The sequence below is a fragment of the Hyalella azteca genome, unplaced genomic scaffold, assembly GCF_000764305.2.
Source record: "Hyalella azteca isolate HAZT.00-mixed unplaced genomic scaffold, Hazt_2.0.2 contig17297, whole genome shotgun sequence".
Classification (NCBI taxonomy): domain Eukaryota; kingdom Metazoa; phylum Arthropoda; class Malacostraca; order Amphipoda; family Hyalellidae; genus Hyalella; species Hyalella azteca.
In genome coordinates, this window is record NW_025947085.1 from 20,102 (window position 1) to 35,273 (window position 15,172).

At 35.0% G+C, this 15,172-nt stretch overlaps 1 protein-coding gene across 1 annotated transcript in view; it reads right to left on the reverse strand.

Moving 5' to 3' along the window:
- Positions 1 to 101: 101 nt before the first annotated feature.
- The window catches only part of LOC108668364 (pyruvate dehydrogenase phosphatase regulatory subunit, mitochondrial), a 23,668-nt gene continuing 8,597 nt past the window's right edge, over positions 102 to 15,172 (reverse strand). The window contains exons 11-20 of the mRNA XM_047885202.1: positions 14,609 to 14,766; positions 14,073 to 14,212; positions 12,026 to 12,076; positions 7,915 to 7,953; positions 5,858 to 6,006; positions 5,486 to 5,546; positions 4,342 to 4,479; positions 3,272 to 3,394; positions 738 to 913; positions 102 to 406 (exon numbers count right to left, since the gene is read on the reverse strand). Coding sequence (XP_047741158.1) covers positions 181 to 406; positions 738 to 913; positions 3,272 to 3,394; positions 4,342 to 4,479; positions 5,486 to 5,546; positions 5,858 to 6,006; positions 7,915 to 7,953; positions 12,026 to 12,076; positions 14,073 to 14,212; positions 14,609 to 14,766 — 1,261 coding nt within the window. The 3' untranslated portion in view covers positions 102 to 180. The remainder of the gene's footprint in view (positions 407 to 737; positions 914 to 3,271; positions 3,395 to 4,341; positions 4,480 to 5,485; positions 5,547 to 5,857; positions 6,007 to 7,914; positions 7,954 to 12,025; positions 12,077 to 14,072; positions 14,213 to 14,608; positions 14,767 to 15,172) is intronic.

The window sequence follows — 15,172 nt, forward strand, 5'->3', positions numbered from 1 at the left end:
CGTGGACGGTAGGTCGCTATGCCGTCCATCCTGGCGATGGATGTATTTATTTGACGATGTCTGTATGGATGTATTTATTTGACAATGTCTGTATGGATGTATTTATTTGACGATGTCTGTATGGATGTATTTATTTGACAATGTCTGTATGGATGCATGACGATGTCTGTATGGATGTATTTATTTGACAATGCCGCGGACGCGTGGGCGGTAGGTCGCTATGCCGTCCATCCTGGCGATGGGGATCTTGGGCGGCTGGAGGGACGCGTGGACGGGGAAACGTCGTCCCGCGATATCGATCTCGTAGCGCACGTCTGGAGCCGTCACGTAGTCTGGCGACACGAAGTCCCCGCCTGCGTGGCGCACGAATCCCACGCACACCATCTTGTTCAGCGTGAACCCGAACCTGGTCATCGATATTTAATTTATTTATAGCGTTCATCATTAATACATAAATATAGGATAATGAAGTAATTGAAAAATGCTGGCAAACATACAATGTTTAAATATATAAGAGATATATGACATATATCGTAATGGAATCCTGTTGCTGTGGTAAGATATATACGACACTTATTATAAAGAAGGTATAGGGTATATATAGGAAAGTACTTCTGCCGTTGTGGCAAGAGATAAATGGAATACCGGTAAACAGTAAAATAAATGTAATATATAGTAAAATAAATGCACTATATATGTAGTAAAATAACTGTAATATATAGTAAAACAATACTGACGCAGTGGATGTGACGTGGCCGACGTGTACGTTGTCCCTGTAGATGGGCTCGCCGCCCCAGGGCCAGACGTCGACGTCAGGGTCGAAGTGTGACGTAAGGGTGAGGTGCACGAGACGTTTCTTGACGCCCTGATGCGCCTGACGCAGCAGCGCGAACTTCCCCACGAAGTAATCTTTCTGTTGTGTATATTATGTTATTATATAATCTTTCTGTTGTGTATATTATGGTAATATATTATTCCAGGTGCTTCTCTTGATATAGATATATTAAAAGAATTACGTAGGGTATTAAATTATGAACTCCACGAAGTAATCTTTCTGTTGCATATATTATATTATTTTATAATCTTTCTGTTGTATATATTATGTTAATATATTATTTCAGCTGCTTCTCTTAATATAGATATATTAAATGAATTATTAAATTATAATGATCTTCACGAAGTAATCTTTCTGTTGCATATATTATATTAACATATTATTCGAGGTAAAACTGTTACCACAAGTGTTCAATAAACTTTCATTAAATTATAATGATCCCTAGAAAGGAGTCTATCTATTAATATAGATAAATTAAATGAATTATTACGAGTACTTCTGTTAATATAGATATATTAAATAAATTTTTAATTATAATGATCCCCACAAGGTAGTCCCTTCTGTTCGTATAGAAATTAGACCAACAAATTATTACAAGAAGAAAGGATATGGTTAGTTACTAAACTATAATTGAAATAAAGCAACCCACACAAAGTAGCATTTCCGTGAATTAAAATAAGTACGTATTAAATTGCAGAATTGTTACCAAATGACATTGCATCAAACTGCCGCAGCCTTCATCGCGAAGGAACTATTTTGAGGATATGATATTTTAAATTAATAAACTATTAATAGTCCTTCTGTTAATGTATATTTATTATATAACTTGAGTTACCGTATAATGAAGAAGTTAATTCAATAAATAATAAAGCAGTTAATAAACACGTATTAACTTAATACAAAAAGAGATATTAAACGGATATCATATAAACACAGCAACGAAATTAAGTTCTGTCCTACAGGCAAACGATTCCGAAACAACAATGATCACGAGTTAATTTCGTTGGAACAACGTTTGCTCAATGTTATTTCAACGTCGCATCATCAATGTTATATCAACGTGGTTTGATCGATGTTATTTCAACGTGGTTTGATCAATGTTTCAACGACGCGGTGGCTTGAGTTTTATAGAAGAAAATAGTCAGGTTGTCGTTTGTTAATTCAGAGCAAACGACGTTGAAAAAATGTTGTTCAGAAGTTGATTTCGTTGGAAAAACATTTTATTAACGTTTAAACAACGTGGAACAACTTTTCATCAACGCGGAATAATGTTTAATCCACGTTATTTTACTGTTAAATAACGTCATTTCAATGTGATTGTAACGTAATTTCATGTGAAACAATGTTTAACTTTTTCAATGTGACGTAATTTTACCGTGAAACAAAGATATTTCACCGTGAAACAAAGTTATTTCACCGTGAAACAAAGTTATTCTACCGTGAAACAAAGTTATTCCACCGTGAAACAAAGTTATTTCACCATGAAACAAAGTTATTTCACCGTGAAACAAAGTTAGTATTTCACCGTGAAACAAAGTTATTTCACCGTGAAACAAAGTTATTTCACCGTGAAACAAAGTTATTTCACCGTGAAACAAAGTTATTTCACCGTGAAACAAAGTTATTTCACCGTGAAACAAAGTTATTTCACCGTGAAACAAAGTTATTTCACCGTGAAACAAAGTTATTTCACCGTGAAACAAAGTTATTTCACCGTGAAACAAAGTTATTTCACCGTGAAACAAAGTTATTTCACCGTGAAACAAAGTTATTTCACCGTGAAACAAAGTTATTTCACCGTGAAACAAAGTTATTTCACCGTGAAACAAAGTTATTTCACCGTGAAACAAAGTTATTTCACCGTGAAACAAAGTTATTTCACCGTGAAACAAAGTTATTTCACCGTGAAACAAAGTTATTTCACCGTGAAACAAAGTTATTTCACCGTGAAACAAAGTTATTTCACCGTGAAACAAAGTTATTTCACCGTGAAACAAAGTTATTTCACCGTGAAACAAAGTTATTTCACCGTGAAACAAAGTTATTTCACCGTGAAACAAAGTTATTTCACCGTGAAACAAAGTTATTTCACCGTGAAACAAAGTTATTTCACCGTGAAACAAAGTTATTTCACCGTGAAACAAAGTTATTTCACCGTGAAACAAAGTTATTTCACCGTGAAACAAAGTTATTTCACCGTGAAACAAAGTTATTTCACCGTGAAACAAAGTTATTTCACCGTGAAACAAAGTTATTTCACCGTGAAACAAAGTTATTTCACCGTGAAACAAAGTTATTTCACCGTGAAACAAAGTTATTTCACCGTGAAACAAAGTTATTTCACCGTGAAACAAAGTTATTTCACCGTGAAACAAAGTTATTTCACCGTGAAACAAAGTTATTTCACCGTGANTGATGAGTGTGTACCCATCTCACCTTGAGTATTTGGTTGTAGATGTGTAGGGTGTACTCAGACGGTATGATGAGTGTGTACCCAGGTTCCCCCATGTGGGTGAATGACAGTATTAGTACGTCGGATGCGTAGCCCAGATGAATCTCCTGCGTTTGAACATAATAATAATAAATAATATATTTGAGAATAAAAAACTGTGGAATTTCGTTTCAGTGAATAAAATATTTTCAAATACTAACGAAATATTAATTAATGCATTAAAATGATACAACGTACAATAGTGTACCTACAATAAAAATACTATAATTAACCTTTAGTGAAAAATACGTGAGAGAAACTAAACTGATGAATCGAACTTTCCAGTTGCATTTCCAATGCACATGAACTGAGAATGCCTGTTGAAACAAGTTTCAAACTGAACTCGCAACTTATTATATTGCTAACTCATTAATTTAAAAATTCGCTTCTTCAAAATGTCAATTGAGTTAATGTTACCAGCGCCTTTAACAAAACGTCAGGTAATTGAGGTTTCGAAATATTAATTCTTACGTAGTCAGTTGAAGACCAGAAACTAAGCAAATCTTTAACCAATTACTATGAAGATAAACATCATTGCTTAATGTTAATTAAGTTGAAGACGCAAGCAATAGCTTAATCAAATTGAAGAAGAGCACCATAGCTAAATGTCCATTATGTTCAAATCAATACCACACATAAATATTAATTAAGTTGGAGACCACACCATGTATTAAGTTATTAGCATACCACAGCTTAATGCTACTTAATGAACTTGAATACGCATCCCATAGTTAAATATGAATTAAGTAGAAGCCACCCACTTAAATATCCATTAAGAATAAGCCACCCACTTAAATATCCATTAAGAAGAAGCCACCCACTTAAATATCCATTAAGTAGAAGCCACCCACTTAAATATCCAATAAGTATAAGGCACCCACTTTAGCCATGAGACCAAAGAAGTTGATTAAGCACCATGTATTATTATTATTAAAGCATACTACAGCTTAATGCTACTTAATTAACTTAAATACACAGACCATAGTTAAATATAAATTAAGAATAAGGCACCCACTTTAGCCATGAGGCCAAAGAAGTTGAGGTCAGCGTTGGACAGCAGCGTGAGCAGGTCGCGGGACTTTGGCCCCACCACGGACAGCACCGTGAACATCGACGTGATGTCTGACACTGCGACGTTGGTGCCGGGGCTCACCTGTACCAATGTCGCCATTATGAGTTATTTTAGAAATATATAATACAAATAAAGAAGTACGTAGAATTTAATGGAATATTATACAATATTTCTGACAGTGCAACGTTGGTGCTGGGGCTGACCTGCACCAATGTCGTCATTATGAGTTATTTTATACATAAATAGTACAAATAAAAATAATTACATACAATTAATGGAATATTAGGTCTGGAACGGAGTGCGAGGCTGATCTGTACAAAATATATATTGCGAGGCTGTCCTGCACTATATGCTTTTTTAGAAATAAATAGAATAAATAGAAATAATTACATACAATCAATGGAATATTACTACAATAAGTCAGCAGGAAAGGCCACATTGGTGTCAATACTTACCTGCACTAATGTCGCCTTAACTTGTAATTTCATTATATAAATTAGAAATCACATAAAACTATACCTATACAGTTGATTTATAAGTAAATTACATAATAGTCAGACAAACCACATTGGTGCTGGGGTTTGCCTGTACTAAAATCGTCACACGTCACATGTAAACACGTATGTACCATTCCTCATATTTTCGTTATATATTAATTCGTGTGCACCATTACTCGTATTTTCATTTATGTTTATTAGGTATGTAAAATAACTTCATGGTCTGAATATTTTTCCAAAATTGTACGGATTAAACTGATGGAATACCTATTAGAAAAGATATTTTCTAATATTTTCTAATCTCCATTTTTAATGGAGTTAAGGAAATGATCGTCAGGAGTTCTGACTTTTAACTAGCGTGCACGAATCTCAGCGTTAATCATATGTTTGCTATATATTAACCTATACTATCATTATATCAGCCACGATGATTATTAAGAACCGCGATACTTAGTATGTACAGCGATTATTAACATATCGAGACACTATTGTTTTTAGGCTAATATATTAATTTTTTATATTAATATATTAATTTTTTATTACCTCATAGAAGTAAAGTTTGATATAAAATAACGCAAAGGAATTCTTACCTGTCGCACCAGCCAGTCCATAACCCTGGTCTGCTGGATGGTTGGTGCGAGCATCAGGTATCTGTGCAAAAAATTATACGGGAAATCACTTCGTAAATTACACCATCATTTCACAAATAAACAAAACCATCAAACCGACAGAAAAAAATGACAATGATGTTATTTCGTGCGGTTATAACAATTGGCTGAGAATAAGACAAATAACCTTAAAATGTGTTTCTAGGACATAGGCCAGATTGAAGCGCAATCTTATTGGTTTTATTCGATAACTTAAAGAAGAAATATATTTTCAGGATGAACGCGTCGTGCTCGTACCTGTTGGCTGCTCGTCTGATGAGGAGGCAGTCGTTCTCGTAGCCGCCGTGCTCGTACCTGTTGGCTGCTCGTCTGATGAGCAGACAGTCGTTCTCGTAGCCGCCGTGCTCGTTCTGCATGCCCGTGTGCACGACGCCGCCCACGGGCACGTCGACGTCGTTGCTGCACAGCTTCTGCAGGTACCCCACCACCTCGTCCCCTGACGACTGGGGGCACGGGGGGTTATAAGGGGATGGGGTGATAAGGGGTGAGAGGGGGTTACAGAGACGGGTGAGTGGGGTTACGGAGACAGGGGTTACATGGGGATGGGGTAATAAGGGGGGAGAGTGGGGTTACACGGACGGGGTTTGGGGGCTACAGGGACGGGGTTGGGGTTACAGGGACGGGGTTGGGGTTACAGGGACAGGGTTGGGGTTACAGGGACGGGGCTTACATGACGATGGGGTTATAAGGGGCAAGAGTGTATTTACATGAGGATGGGGTTGGGATTACAGAGACGGGGTTGGGGGTTATAGGGACGGGGGTTACATGGGGATGGGGTTATAAGGGGCAAGAGTGGGGTTAGAGACGGGGTTGTGGGTTACAAAGACGGGGTTGGGGGTTACAAGGACGGGGTTGGGGTTACAAGGGATAAAGAACAGTTATACACCAAGCATCTATACAAGGGATAAAGATAAAGACAAAGTTAAACACCAAACATCTACACAAAGATAGAGATACAGTAATAAACCAAGCATCTATACAAAGATAAAAATACAGTTATACACCAAGCATCTATACCAGAGAAAAATATACATATACACCAAGCATCAATACAAATATTACCACACCCAAAACTGAACTGTATAATATTTGTGTAGTTTTGCTGATAATCAAAAGCAGAGCAGACAGTTGTCACAGTCCATGCAGTTAACTAAGTAAAGGTTTACATGAAATTTAATTGCAAAGGTTTACAATTCAATAGTTTATTTGCCCCACAGAAAAAACAAATTAATGAATAAATTATTAATAGTGAAGTGTTTTTGGAGGGCAGAAAACGTTGCCATTCATAGAGATGGTTGAGAGCAGCAGTTTGAAAGCAACTGTTAACTGCTCAGAATAACAGTTTGAAAGCAACTGTTAACTGCTCAGAATAACAGTTTGAAAGCAACTGTTAACAGCTCAGAATAACAGTTTGAAAGCAACTGTTATATAACTGCTCAGAATAACAATTTGAATACAGCTTGAGAGCAACAGTTCCCTGTCAAACAGTTCAAAAGCTATCAACACTCATTGTTAAATATTTGCTATGACACAAATCTAAAAAGTCAATGTTAAAACGATGTCATGATTTAATACTAATAAGTCATTATTAAAAAGCAACCAAGACTCATAAGAAGTCATTGTTAAAAGAGGAAGTTAAGCTGAGGGAGTAAGCTAAAGCATGGGGGTCTATAAAAGGGATGAAGAAAATTATTCATAAGTTTCATGAAACAAATATTCAACAGGAAAATATTCATGCAAAGTTACATGCACTTTGGTCTAGCTGACAAAAATGTCCCCATATTTACAAATATATTATTACCTGAAGTAGTGATAAAGCTAATAGTTTAAAATTAAAAATATTTTAATAAAGTATTGAATTATAGGGATAAAAGTTTAGTTTATTAATCATTTAAATGAAAATTAGAGGAGATATTGTCAAGGTAAAAATAGAAAGCAATAAAGTTATTTTGAAGTGAGCCATATAGATGCATTTTTTGTGCAATAGTTTCATGTAAAATTGCAAGGCACTTTGGAATATAAATTCAAAATTTAGATAAATTGCCATTATGTTTTAACATTTTTGTTTCCACTGAATTTGCATTCCAATTATGAGTTTGTGATTTTGTTGTCAATTTGTATATATGAGTTAACAAATAATGTTATACATCAACTTCACTTTGCCCATCATTTACCATATATAATGATTAGATACCCAAACTTAAACATCAAGAAAATGAAGAATCCAAATAAAGTAAACCATCAATAATTTTTATAAGCAACAACAAATTACAAGCAGAATAAACTGTCCACAGAAGCCACTAGAAATAAAATAATCTCTACAAAATGTGAACAAAAATAGGATTTTTTACCTTCTCCTCCCACTCTTGATGATGACTCATGCCTGAACCCTGATCAGGATACAGGATCAAACTATTAAATCTGAAGATTTATTCGAGTGTATTAAATCTCAGGAGTTGTTTCAGTGTATTAAATCTCAGGAGTTGTTTCAGTGTATTAAATCTCGGGAGCTGCTTCAGTGTATTAAATCTCAGGAATTGTTTCAGTGTATTAAATCTCAGGAGCTGCTTCAGTGTATTAAATCTCAGGAGCTGCTTCAGTGTATTAAATCTAGGGAACTACTTCAGTGTATTAAATCTAGGGAACTGCTTCAGTGTATTAAATCTAGGGAACTACTTCAGTGTATTAAATCTAGGGAACTGCTTCAGTGTATTAAATCGCAAAGGTGATTCTGGCATAATAGATTAGATGGGCGATAGGTACTTATGTTAATAACTCTGAGTGGTGATTCAGATGAATAAGCCTGAGGGGTGGTTCTGACTTGTTTAATTAGAGAGTCATTGAGATTCGTTGGGTTGTTAATTCATTGTGAGGATCATTAACAAGTGAATTGGTTCTACATTTGTTCGACCTGATGGTGAAAATTAAACTTTTTAAATGAAAAAATAGTGAATGATTGTGATTTTTTGTATGGGAAGTTTCTTCATTGGGTGGTGAGGCGTGGTTCGCAGAAACTCAAATGAACAAATATTCATTAACTGGATGTATAATTTCTAGGAGAATCATGTGAATCAATAAAAAAATTGAGAAATAAATGTGTATACCTACTAAAATAAAAATTTAAACTTTAAACTAAAATAGTAACACATATTCTAATTTACAAATTATCTTGGAAGTCATAATTACAATAAAAATGTCTGCCATGTCTCGGCCTGAATCAAGTTGAAGGATAATGGTCACGAATCTATAATTAATATAATCTATAATTAATAATTAAGTCTATAATCTATAATCAAGTCTGATCAAGCAAGAAAATTGTTAAAAAATTTACATGAAGCTTCAAAAATTTTCTCTTTAAATAAGCCAAAAATAGAATTTTTCTATCATATTCATCAAAGTACATATTAAACTTTTTTAACATGATTATAAAAATTGCTCAACCTGAACTAAATAAATGTGCTGAGATATGTAAATATATTAATACAAATTAGATACAAACCAAAAATAAAGATTTTGATTAAATTATTCATATTTGAGGCCTTAAAAATAGTTGTCTCCTTTGAATTTTACTGGCAATTATAATATTGAGTGAGTCTTTAAGCATGAAATACCCTATCACTGATAATATAAATAACATGTAAGTATGAATGTGTATTGAATGTTGCGACTGTGAATGTCGTGAAAACATGAATGAAGTAAAAGATTGTTTATACATAAAACTCTGGGGGAGACTAGAGGATCTAGGGAACAAGCTGATAACGGCTAGAGTCCTACATACTAAAGCATGTCTAAACTGAACATCAATTATGCAAACTATACAAAATTAAAATGATTAATATTCTAACATTTTAGTTAGAAACATTAAATTCACTAATTATTAAAGTAATATAAGTAAGCATTGATCACCAACTTACAAAATGAGTTGTACCTTCATACTTACAGTTACTGCCAAGCATGTACTGACAGTTACTGCCAAGCACATACTTACAGTTACTGCCAAGCACGTACTGACAGTTACTGCCAAGCACGTACTGACAGTTACTGCCAAGCACGTACTGACAGTTACTGCCAAGCACGTACTGACAGTTACTGCCAAGCACGTACTTACAGTTAGTGACCAGTACAATATTGAATATTAATTTATATTATAAAATATTAAATTGATGAATTACTTTGGTATCTGTTTGGATACAAAAAAATGAGTGCAATGATAATAAAGATTTAAGAATAAGTCATAATAATTATACAAGAAGTAATATTAAAATAAGAAGAAATATTAAAATAAGAGAAAAAATATTTCTATACAGAGTAATATTATTGTAAAAAATTCACTGTCATGTGAATTTATCATGCACGATGAGCAGTCATGTTCAAGCAACATGCACCGCACATTAAATTCAATGTGGGGAAAATCAACTACTGTTGAACAGACAACGGGAACAGCAGCAGCCATGGCAACGGATAAGAATATTAACAACAGTAGTCATGTCAACAGATAAGAATATGAACAACAGCAGCCATGTCAACAGAGATGAACAACAGCAGCCATATCAATAGATATGAACAACAAAAACAGCAGCAATATCTACAGCTATAAATAGCAGCACAAGCAAAAGCGATATTGAAATTGATGGAAACATGTAAACAAATATATTACATAGCAGCAACAAGATTATATACATAAAGGCCGAGAGATCACTGAGAATAAAGCTGTTAATAACAGAACCAATTAGACCATTAAAGGCATCCCGAATAACGGTAAAAATCCTTCCTATTGGACAACTTACCTGGAAATGTATTGTAATATTTAGAAACAATTAAACAAATTTTAATAATTGATTGTAATCAGAACTTAACTAAAATTAAGAAGAGGTTTGAGGGATAATTATTAAAGCATAACTTTGTGCAGAATTATCTTTTGCACTGCTGCTGAAAAAGTTGAGACGATTAGGATGATAAAGAAATCAAAGATGAATGAAAATAATTCAGGAAAGAGGAGGAGGTTATAGTATTAATTCATAAAATTGTAATGCAACCAGGGAATGGAGATAAAGCTGTGAATTAGGTAATCTGAATAATAAGGTCTTTGACACATGATAAAAGAAGGCAAGCAAATTCAATTGATTTTTTTTGTGAAAAATCCCTAAAAAAATATGGCCAAAAAACAATTGAAGTTCAAAGAAAATGATTCTTAATCGGAATTTTTTTTGTTAAGGAGGAAATTATGTTGCAAGTTTTCTGAGGGACTGCAACGAAAAATAGTAAATTGAAGAGTCTTAATATAGGAATGAATCATCTACATAATAAATGGTAAATAAACTAAATAAAAAAGAGAAAACATTAATAGCCCAATATTGAAAAAATAAGAACCAAAAAGGTAAAAAATTCCTCGAGTCCCCGAATAAAAAATAACTCATGGTAATTTAAAAGAGAGAGAAGAGTTCATGCCTAAACATGGATAACATTTCGGAATTATTGCGAACATGGAAGCGATGCAACAAGGACGAAGCTGGCACCAGGAACGGGAACCAATTACCGCTGGAGCTCAGATCAGGAATGGGAATTATGACTCTGCCAGCGGTTCCCAAACTGTGTCACCTCCGTCGACCTACACTCACTTAAATGAGCGGGACTTTGTACCAATTTTAGCCTCGTGTGGGCTAAAGGAACGTTTATTATTTATTATTGCTACGTTAAGAAAGTGTGTCACTATTTAAACAATATTAACCATACATTTTAATGTGTATAATTTAACATGATACAATTAGCATGTTTCCCCAGTAACTCATATTGTTAACAGTGAATAGAAGAATATTCCGGAATAGAAACTCGAAATAAAGTTCACCTCTCCATAGTCCCCGAAAATTTAGAACAAAATAGAGATTTTCCAGCTTCGATAAATTGCCCCTAAAATGATAAATATATTGCACTCCTGAAAATTTTGACAATATCACAAAGTTTTGGTATATCACAGTGTGGGAACAACTGGCCTCCCACTAGGCTACAGACGTTGAAATAACCTTGATTATACACTTTTTCAACAACATCAATACGTAATCAACATAGTTTCATCCAAATCAATTCATAGTAAACGTTTTTCGCCGAAATCAACCTGTCCAAACGTTGTTTTAATTAAATCAATTCACAATAAAAATTTTCTTTTCACGACCAACGTTGTTTTAACGTCGTTCAAATGAAATAAATTTGTAATCAACGTAGTTTTATCCAAATCAATTCATAGTAAACGTTTTTCGCCGAAATCAACCTGTCACAACGTTGTTTTAATTAAATTAATTCGCAATAAAAGTTTTCTTTTCGCGACCAACGTTGTTTCAACGTCGTTCAAATGAAATAAATACATAATAAACGTTTTTTTAACGACAAACCCTGGTTCCAACGTCATTAGCCCGGGTGGACAAAATAAGGAATAAGGACAAAAATTTGACTGAGCAGCGAACTCACAACCACGCGTTGGGGCGAGTCCAGGTCAGCCTCAGAGTGATCACCAACACTCTGCAGCGTGACGAGCGTTAGTGTGACGTTAGTGTGATCATTATAACGCCATCTCACTGATAAGAATGGTCATTACAGCGCCATCTCATTAACAAGCACGATCACTGCACCGCCATCTCATTAACAAGCACGCTAAATGCAACGCCATCTCATTAACAAGCACACTCACTGCAACGCCATCTCATTAACAAGCACACTCACTGCAACGCCATCTCATTAACAAGCACACTCAACGCGAGAACGTCGATCATTCCACGTTCATCATGGGTTTTTCGACAAAGAAAATCAATTATTTTCAAATTGAGCTATGGCTATTAGGAAGTGAACTAAAATGAAGAGAAAGTAGACACACAACTAATTAATAGGAAGAGAAAGTAGACACACAATTTCGTGAGAATTTTTGCAATAGAGCGACCAGTGATTTCACCAACATTGCACATTTTCGTGAGTGAAATTTTGTGAATATTTTCATTCAAAACATAAACTCAAATTCCCATCAAATTGTAAATTGATAATTCACGACCAAGGATTTACAGAAAAATTCCAAGACGAGACGAATAATTACACAATTTAAAGATAGAATATCTTGACATTACTGAAGAATTCACGCAGAAAGATTCCCAAGAGAATTTCATCATTTCGTACTTACACAGTTTATAACTTACCAACAAATCTTCCTTTTACAAAAGAAAACAAATAGAAGAATAATTCTTTACCCTAAATACTAGCTAAGGGATTATGAATTTTTAGAAAATGTTAGAAATTTACTTATTAGAGGAGGAAACCTTCAAGGTGTCACAAACTCATGCATTACCAGGTACATTACTCATCAGAGTGCGATATATTCTCAGTGTATATATTATCTTTCGTATAGTTTGTGCCAAATATTTCAAATAACGGAACTAATAAACAAAATGTCAATAGCCTCAATAAATATGCAATCCCGTCTCCTGCTCACGGTCGCATAACCTAGAGTTTATAATCTATAACTGTCTTTAAATTAATAAAATGAAGGCTGCGTTGAACAAAACCTCATACATGTTCAATTTTTTTAGACGTTGTATTACCATCTTGAACGTATCATAATGCCACGCTCTTCTTCACAGTCCGCACTTCTTTTTAGCGCATTTTCTCATTTATGGAAAAAATGCACTATTGTGCTCGCCATGTCCGTCCGTCCGTCTGTCTGTCCGTCCGTCCGTGACCTCAAGTTTTCGTCGACGAGAAAATGCGCTCACTGTCACTCACTGCAATGAGTACTGAGCTACATTTTTTCACAGTAATTTTACTTTTGTCATGTTGACAATAATTTACAACTCTCTACTTTTTACGACTACAGCACTCTGATCAAACCTAAATAACTGGTCCCGCAACGCTTAGCAAGGTTACAACATATTGATTAGTATGTTTCAACAGGTTAACTGTCACCACACAACTGGTTGAGTAATGAATATGAGTAGATATTATGAAAAGAAAATAATTTCTCACCATTATGTCTAGTGAAAAGGACTGGCAATAGTTTTCGTATGTAGCTTGAATATTTGTTTTTTATCTTGGTTGAATATTTCTTGCATACAAATTTAATGTTTTCTGGTTATTTACGAAGAATTGTTCACCGTGATGTATATTTTGTGGAATGACGAGAGGATTAATAATTAATCCTCTATTAATTATTAATTTTGACTATAACAATATAATTAAAAAATATAATTAATTTAATTAGATTTCTAACCTATATTAATTAACATTATAAAGATATAAGTTTATTAGTTCTTGAATATGGTTTGAATATTTTATGGATATAGGTTGAATAATTCTTGGATTTGGCTTGAATATTTTAGGCTTGTAGATTGAACAATTCTTGCATATGTGTTAAACATTCATAGCTATAAGTAGAATATTTTGTGGATATAAGTAGAATATTTTGTGGATATAAGTAGAATATTTTGTGGATATAAGTAGAATATTTTGTGGATATTAACGAATAATTACGCACCGTAATGTCAATTTTAGTGAAGGACGAGAGGTCGATGAGTCCGACGCACTCCCTGCACGCGATGTACTCCTCCCTTACAGCGTCCAGGAAGGCGGGCTTACGGAACGTCCCAGCCGGCATCTGCGCTGGCGGGTCACCTCCTGATATACAAATTATTAGGATTAAAAATATAACTCAGTACTCGCTGCAGTGAGTGACAGAGAGCGCATTTTCTCGTCCGTACGTGAAGTCACGGACGGACGGACAGACAGACGGACAAACTGATGGACGGACATGACGAGCACAATAAGGTATTTTTTCCATAAATGAGAAAATGCGCTAATTAGATCAATACTCACAGATACTAATATCACACTGATCAGTTCTCACTGAAGTAATAATATCAGTACTGATATTATTGTCTAAATACTTTTATGGTGCAGGTCTTCTGTGAATTATTATGGTCGAAATACTTTTATTTCGTTACTTTTTTATCGAAATACCTTTAAATACTTTATTTAAAAATACTTCTATTTTTTATTATTTTGGTGAAATACTTTTATGGTGTGGGTCGAAATAGAGGGGCCTCTCGAAGCCCATCCTGGCCCCGAAGACAGCACCCAGGGCCTCCTGCTCGCTGTATATGGGAGAGCAGCGCAGCCGCCGCGCCAGCGCAAACTCTGACTGTCCCGCGGGGAACTCGATGGCGTAGTGCCTGGGGGAGGGGGTGTTGAGGACTAACCTGTTACTGCACTAACCTGCTGAATACTGCAGTAACCTGCTAACTACTGCACTAACCTGCTAACTACTGCACTAACCTGCTGAATACTGCAGTAACCTGCTAACTACTGCACTAACCTGCTAACTACTGCACTAACCTGCTGAATACTGCAGTAACCTGTTAACTACTGCACTAACCTGCTAACTACTGCACTAACCTGCTGAATACTGCAGTAACCTGTTAACTACTGCACTAACCTGCTAACTACTGCACTAACCTGGTAACTACTGCAACAACCTGTTAACTACTGCACCAACCTGGTAACTACTGCACTAACCTGTTAACTACTGCACTAACCTGTTAACTACTGCACTAACCTGCTAACTACTGCACTAACCTG